This window comes from Tupaia chinensis, unplaced genomic scaffold (genome assembly GCF_000334495.1).
Source record: "Tupaia chinensis unplaced genomic scaffold, TupChi_1.0 Scaffold143584_1, whole genome shotgun sequence".
Classification (NCBI taxonomy): domain Eukaryota; kingdom Metazoa; phylum Chordata; class Mammalia; order Scandentia; family Tupaiidae; genus Tupaia; species Tupaia belangeri.
Genome location: NW_006203430.1, coordinates 3,272,008 through 3,280,364, shown reverse-complemented (window position 1 = coordinate 3,280,364; position 8,357 = coordinate 3,272,008). Strand labels below are relative to the sequence as shown.

Here is an 8,357-nt window from a genome sequence, read left to right as displayed (position 1 = left end):
TTTGGTTTGGGTTTTTTTTTTTTTTTTTTTGCTCATTTTACTTCCGGTCTCAGATTCTCCTAACTTCCAGCTGCTCTGACAGGCTCACCCTGCTCACCTACACACGTGCTTTGCCCTCACACTCAGGAAACTTGTGAAGTGGAGATTTAAGTGTTGAAGGAAGTGTGTGAGGATGGGTGGGTGTGGCTTTGCACCTGCTCCTCCCTTTGGGAATCAGATAACCACAGCAGCTCAAGTAGGGGGCAGGGGCAGGTCAGAGGAGGTCCAGCTGACATTCTGAGAGAACAAACTCTGTCCTCTAAGTTTGTTTTGTAGATCAGAAGGTTTTAGGTGGTGATCTTTTATCCATGCCAATAATTTAATCCAAGAATTAAAAGGCTGGTTCAAGTACAGTAGACTGCTTTGCTTGTCAGTGTCTTTAATCTAACATTATACTTTAAATAAAACATTATTATTCATTCTTCTTAGTAAAAACCATTGCAACCCATACGATGTAAGCATTTGAAGCTCAAGAAGAAACAAAAGAAGAAACCGTTCAAGATTAGATAAAGAAGAAATGACCTTCAAATTTAGATCCACTCCTTTGCTCAGAAAGAGGCATCTGGAGTCAATGATGCATATAAAACACCTGTACCAGGTGGACGATCCATTCCTCACCCAGAGGTCTCCTTGGGACTGTAGTGTCATTGACTAATCACTTCTACTACACTCATCACTGTTGTCATCATTATTCAAAAGATGCAGAAGAATGAGAATGAAAAATGGACAGGAGATATGGAGACATGATGGAAAAAGGATTAGGGAATATTTGGTATGATAGTTAGTCTGAATACAGTGAATACATAAAGACATAACAAACCCAAACAAGGCTTTTCCTGGAAACCGAACAATTGAAAATACTAACACTCTTGTCCTCCTATGAAACTGAATTATTTTTATTTTACAAACAATGTGTCCTGAAAGAGTTCTTGCAGCAGGCTAAATTTAAACCTGTTATAAATTCATGTCTAATATAATACTTGTCTTTTCTGCAAAGGAAAATAAAACACTTCAGTCCATGAGTAGAAAAGTGAATTGGAATTTGGTATTCACATGAACTACAAAGTCATAAAATTAATGGATGATGAGAGACTTGTCTTGAAGACAGTGTGTAAGAAGATGCACCAATAATAAATTCGCTCAAGGGATAAACTATTTTTTTTCTGCCTATAGCCCATCTGGCTGTCACCTTGAAATGAATATTTATTAAGGGGATAAAATGAAAGCATTTTAAGTCTACCAAAGGAATGTCTTTAAATATACATGATGACAAAAATATAATAATAGATGATGAGATGATCTGGATTTTTTAAATAATAGAATAAATCACACTCTTCAGGAAGTACGGTGTTAGGGATATGTTTTTGGCATGTAATAGTTCTTAAATCAAGTTGTGAAATCAGTGAAGTAAGAGAGGACCACTTTCTGGAAATGGGATCTCCTCAGATACTCAACCCATCCATCTGCAAAGCCTCGTGGCTGGCAAGCTGCTCAGGTTGGAGCCTGGTATGGTTTGAATGTCCCCCAAATTCATATGTTGGCATTTGATTGTGATAGGATTAAGAGGACAAATTTCTTTTGAAACAATTATTTAATTTTATTTTCCAGTTTGGTCAGAGAGTGATAGAGAAAGAGAGAGGGAAAGTGAGAAAGCAAGCCACCAGGTTCGGAAATTCGCTCAAGGGATAAACTATTTTTTTTTCTGCCTATAGCCCATCTGGCTGTCACCTTGAAATGAATATTTATTAAGGGGATAAAATGAAAGCATTTTAAATCTCCCAAAGGAATGTCTTTAAATATACATGATGACAAAAATATAATAATAGATGATGAGATGATCTGGATTTTTTAAATAATAGAATAAATCACACTCTTCAGGAAGTACGGTGTTAGGGATATGTTTTTGGCATGTAATAGTTCTTAAATCAAGTTGTGAAATCAGTGAAGTAAGAGAGGACCACTTTCTGGAAATGGGATCTCCTCAGATACTCAACCCATCCATCTGCAAAGCCTCGTGGCTGGCAAGCTGCTCAGGTTGGAGCCTGGTATGGTTTGAATGTCCCCCAAATTCATATGTTGGCATTTGATTGTGATAGGATTAAGAGGACAAATTTCTTTTGAAACAATTATTTAATTTTATTTTCCAGTTTGGTCAGAGAGTGATAGAGAAAGAGAGAGGGAAAGTGAGAAAGCAAGCCACCAGGTTCGGGACTTGAACCACAGTCAGCCATGTGGGATCATGTCTAATATAATACTTGTCTTTTCTGCAAAGGAAAATAAAACACTTCAGTCCATGAGTAGAAAAGTGAATTGGAATTTGGTATTCACATGAACTACAAAGTCATAAAATTAATGGATGATGAGAGACTTGTCTTGAAGACAGTGTGTAAGAAGATGCACCAATAATAAATTCGCTCAAGGGATAAACTATTTTTTTTTCTGCCTATAGCTCATCTGGCTGTCACCTTGAAATGAATATTTATTAAGGGGATAAAATGAAAGCATTTTAAGTCTACCAAAGGAATGTCTTTAAATATACATGATGACAAAAATATAATAATAGATGATGAGATGATCTGGATTTTTTAAATAATAGAATAAATCACACTCTTCAGGAAGTACGGTGTTAGGGATATGTTTTTGGCATGTAATAGTTCTTAAATCAAGTTGTGAAATCAGTGAAGTAAGAGAGGACCACTTTCTGGAAATGGGATCTCCTCAGATACTCAACCCATCCATCTGCAAAGCCTCGTGGCTGGCAAGCTGCTCAGGTTGGAGCCTGGTATGGTTTGAATGTCCCCCAAATTCATATGTTGGCATTTGATTGTGATAGGATTAAGAGGACAAATTTCTTTTGAAACAATTATTTAATTTTATTTTCCAGTTTGGTCAGAGAGTGATAGAGAAAGAGAGAGGGAAAGTGAGAAAGCAAGCCACCAGGTTCGGGACTTGAACCACAGTCAGCCATGTGGGAGTCCAGTGCCTTTAACCATCATGCCACCTGTAGGCCGCAAAGGGCAAAAATTTAGTCCAACTATAGTATTGAAAGGGGGAGCTTTGAGAGGAGATTAGGATTAAGGCCATTGGGGCATGAGCTCTCATAATAAACTCATGATGGGTTTATAAAGAGAGAGGGACAGACAGACAGAGACACCCAGACATAGGTACATGTACCTGCCTTCCACCACGTTGTAGCCACTGGATCTGAGACCTTCAAACAGAGTAGAGTAAATTAATTTTTCTTTTCTTTCTTTTTTTTGGGAAAGATTTTTGCTATAGAGTGCATGCGCTCACTAGAGAAACAGAGAGAGAAAGAGAAAGTGAGAAATCAGCCTCCAAGGGGGATGACCATCCCTTCTCCTCCATTTTCTTCTTGGGATTTTGGGCACACATACACACACACCTGGTATGAGTGTTAAGTTGCTGGGTCCAGGACTTGAATCTCAGTTGGCCATGTGGGAGTCCAGATACCTTAATGCCATCTGCTGGCCCCTAAATATCTATTTTTATAAATTACCCAGGGTGGGTTTTTATTTTTTTCCTAGAGGACATGAGCATTTGACAGAGAGGGAGAAGAGATAGCACTCTCTTTGGGGAATGGCCATGCCACAATCCCTTCTCCATCTCTCCCTCCTTTCAGGATTTTTGGGCACACGTACATATCTGGTATGTGTTCTCAAGCTACCAGGTCCAGGACTTGAACTGTACATTTAACTATGCAACACCAGCTGCCTTAACACCAAGCCACAAATCCAGCCTGACATTTTCCGTTATTACCAGTGGACAGAGAAGAACACAGCCCTAGTTGTGTTCTCCCAAGATGTTCTGCATGAGGACAACCTTACCTGCCTATTGGAGGGCAATGACCTTTCACGTTGCCCATAATACTGCTCCAAATCATTTTATCTACTCACCTGGCAAAAATGCCATCACTGAGAAATAAGGGTGTAAAATGAGATGACCACTAAAGTCCTCTGGAACAAGGGGACTAAGACTCCTTAGACAATGCCCTGCTGCTGCCCTGATCTTGCGTTGCCTTCCTGCCAGTAGCTTCGACCTGATGATGGTGTCAACAGTATGCAGCTGGTCCTCCTGGCACTCCTGGAACTGGCCCCTGCAGTCCATGGGGAGCAGCAACCTCAGGGGGGGCTTCTTCCCCAGGACTTCGCATCTTAGGAACCTCTTCCCTTGACTTTCTTCTAAGCCAATTAAGGACAGTTTTTCTCTTTCTTCAAGCACCATGGGCGACTCGGCTGTGGAGATGGGGATCAAATTCTGGAAGCAGAGAGGGCTTCTGTGGGTTGTGGAACACTGGGTAACATGAACAGAGTGGACCAAATCAGCCACAGTTTCAAATGGCACTGGATCTGCAATCAGCTGGAACTTCCCTGAAGAGGAACAATAAAAAAAAAAAAGCAGCGTTCAAGTTAGACCATCAGTAGAAACAGTAGGAACTCTTTGCTCACTTTCTTTTTTTCGGGAGAGATTTTTGCTATCAGTAGAAATAGTAGGAATGGTGACTACAAATCTTGTGCTGTTAAGTACGTGTTTGTCACTATTGTTTGTTTGAATACATCTCTCTCTCACCTGCTGAATTCCAAGCAGTCACTAGGACCTATCAGGTCTCCCTCAGAAAGATTCCTTCTCCATTCTTCAGCCCTATCCCTAAGGCAGGCCCTTTGCTATAGAATGGTCTCTGTGCTTCATTCTCTTCTCTTTCCCAAAGACTTCTACAAATTCTAGGCCATTCCTGTTTCAAACACCCCTAATGATATCCTGTGGCCCAAGGGGAGCATATCCTTCAGCCACATGTCCTCTGCAGACCTCCCTCCCGTGTTTCCCAGCACCTGGACCCAAACACAGGCACACCCAAGTGTTCACCCTTGAACATGCCTTCATCTCCTCCCTCAACCACCTGGATTTTACTCTGCCCTGTCCTAAAACTGTCAGAAATCCAAGCGACCTGGTGAGACATGATCTCCTCTGGGAAGCCTTCTCTGGATGACCTTCTTGAGATCATATTTCTCTGTGCTTACACATCGCACACATACACACACACCTGGTATGAGTGTTAAGTTGCTGGGTCCAGGACTTGAATCTCAGTTGGCCATGTGGGAGTCCAGATACCTTAATGCCATCTGCTGGCCCCTAAATATCTATTTTTATAAATTACCCAGGGTGGGTTTTTATTTTTTTCCTAGAGGACATGAGCATTTGACAGAGAGGGAGAAGAGATAGCACTCTCTTTGGGGAATGGCCATGCCACAATCCCTTCTCCATCTCTCCCTCCTTTCAGGATTTTTGGGCACACGTACATATCTGGTATGTGTTCTCAAGCTACCAGGTCCAGGACTTGAACTGTACATTTAACTATGCAACACCAGCTGCCTTAACACCAAGCCACAAATCCAGCCTGACATTTTCCGTTATTACCAGTGGACAGAGAAGAACACAGCCCTAGTTGTGTTCTCCCAAGATGTTCTGCATGAGGACAACCTTACCTGCCTATTGGAGGGCAATGACCTTTCACGTTGCCCATAATACTGCTCCAAATCATTTTATCTACTCACCTGGCAAAAATGCCATCACTGAGAAATAAGGGTGTAAAATGAGATGACCACTAAAGTCCTCTGGAACAAGGGGACTAAGACTCCTTAGACAATGCCCTGCTGCTGCCCTGATCTTGCGTTGCCTTCCTGCCAGTAGCTTCGACCTGATGATGGTGTCAACAGTATGCAGCTGGTCCTCCTGGCACTCCTGGAACTGGCCCCTGCAGTCCATGGGGAGCAGCAACCTCAGGGGGGGCTTCTTCCCCAGGACTTCGCATCTTAGGAACCTCTTCCCTTGACTTTCTTCTAAGCCAATTAAGGACAGTTTTTCTCTTTCTTCAAGCACCATGGGCGACTCGGCTGTGGAGATGGGGATCAAATTCTGGAAGCAGAGAAAAAAAAAAAAAAAAAAAAAAGAAAAGCAGCGTTCAAGTTAGACCATCAGTAGAAACAGTAGGAACTCTTTGCTCACTTTCTTTTTTTCGGGAGAGATTTTTGCTATCAGTAGAAATAGTAGGAATGGTGACTACAAATCTTGTGCTGTTAAGTACGTGTTTGTCACTATTGTTTGTTTGAATACATCTCTCTCTCACCTGCTGAATTCCAAGCAGTCACTAGGACCTATCAGGTCTCCCTCAGAAAGATTCCTTCTCCATTCTTCAGCCCTATCCCTAAGGCAGGCCCTTTGCTATAGAATGGTCTCTGTGCTTCATTCTCTTCTCTTTCCCAAAGACTTCTACAAATTCTAGGCCATTCCTGTTTCAAACACCCCTAATGATATCCTGTGGCCCAAGGGGAGCATATCCTTCAGCCACATGTCCTCTGCAGACCTCCCTCCCGTGTTTCCCAGCACCTGGACCCAAACACAGGCACACCCAAGTGTTCACCCTTGAACATGCCTTCATCTCCTCCCTCAACCACCTGGATTTTACTCTGCCCTGTCCTAAAACTGTCAGAAATCCAAGCGACCTGGTGAGACATGATCTCCTCTGGGAAGCCTTCTCTGGATGACCTTCTTGAGATCATATTTCTCTGTGCTTACACATCGAGGTTTTTTTTTTTTTTTTTCTATCTTCTAGTTAGCTCGTGTCAATGAGACTTTTAGAGTTTCTGGGATCACAGTATCTGAATCCAACCAAACTCATGGTCCAAAGAGTACATGTTCAGGTTGATGTCCCAGAGAGTCTGAGGGATGTCAGCTCCTAGTGACTATGACTACTTGTGGGTTTATCTGCCACCACACTGGGTACAATAGAGGGCAGGGTGACAGTACCATTGGACAACACTATTAGGGTGCAGTAAGTGCTTATGAAGTTTGCTAACTTTAAGGGGTTTGTAGTTGTAGGCATATAGGAGCAAAATGAATTTTTAAGAAATGGAAACAAGCTGACCTCTAAATTGACCCTAAGTGGCACTTCCTTACTCAACACACAACTGACATTAATTTTTTCTCCTACTGCTTATTATCTTCAAAAATAAAATTATTGCCCTATTATGGACACCTGCTTACTGCTAGTACATTTTCTGCTTCCTGTCTGACATCAGTATCTCAGTTTTTTGTTTGTTTTGCTTTGTTTAGGTATTTTATTATATTATTATTATTATTATTATTATTGTTTTAGGTTTTTCCCATAGTATTTATTTATTGAGAGGTTTTTGCTATAGGGCACGTGCACTCTCCAGACAGAGAGAGACAGAGAGACAGAAAGCGAGAAAACACCCCCCGGGTGATGGCCATACCGCAATCCCTTCTCCTCCATTCTCCTCTCGGGATCTTGGGCACGCACACACACGTGCCCAGTGTGAGTTTAAGCCACTGGGTCTGGGACTCGAACCGCGGTCGACTACATGGGAGTCCAGCGACCTCTTGGGCTTTTGACTACATATACATGCCCTGCATGATTTTCAGGCCTCTGGGTCTTAGACTCCAACCATGGTCAGCCATGTGGGAATCAAGTGCCTTAACCACTGCAGCACCTGATGGCCTCTTGTTTAGGTATTTTAAACCATCCCTGCCTCCATTCTCATGTGGTTTGGGTGGGACTGACCCATCTTCAGGTTTAGGGACCAGTTAGCATATTCCTGTTCCCTAGTTACAGTGATGGGGACTGCTATAATTTGGCTGGCTCCTAAAAATCAGTGTGTTGGGTCTTAGTTGTGTTGTAAAGGTGTTAAGTGAAAACTTAATCCTTTCATGGTTTCCCATGGTGAGGCCTTGGTTGTGATAGTCATTAGTGTGTGGTCCTTATGACTGAGTTCTGTGGGTTTATAAGAGAGGAAAAGAGACCAGGACAGGCAGATACTTAGGGACAGCCACTCTGCTCAAGATCCTGCCCTCCACCATGATGGACCTCCAAATCATGAGCTAATTAAACCTGTTTTCTATAAATCACCCAGTCTGAGGTATTTCTTTCTTTCTTTCTTTAAGGACTTGATTTATTTATTGTGATTTTTTCCATTTATTTATTTATTTTTACCTTTTCCCACAAATGTTTACTTTACATATCAAAATTTTTTTGCTCATACTCCAGAGTTCTTGACAGTTAATAAACAACTTTCAAAATTTCAAAATACTGAATTTTAAAGATAATGTTCAAAATATTTCTTATAATTTGGTATAATTTCATTTCTGACTCTATAAAAACAGAAACAGTATGGTTTTAAATATTTTTGAGAAAATATTTACATGTCAACTGATGGGGCCATGCAGGCAACACAAGCTGGTAAGGATGCTGCCTCCCATTCTAAGGCAAGGCCTGGACTGGGAAG

General features: G+C 41.7%; 1 protein-coding gene across 1 annotated transcript in view; it reads right to left on the bottom strand.

The window, feature by feature from the left end:
- The window catches only part of LOC102489876 (protein THEMIS3), an 81,220-nt gene that overhangs the window by 6,008 nt on the left and 66,855 nt on the right, over window positions 1–8,357 (bottom strand). The window contains exon 3 of the mRNA XM_006164147.1: window positions 3,954–4,427. Within this exon, the coding sequence (XP_006164209.1) occupies window positions 3,954–4,427 (474 nt within the window). The remainder of the gene's footprint in view (window positions 1–3,953; window positions 4,428–8,357) is intronic.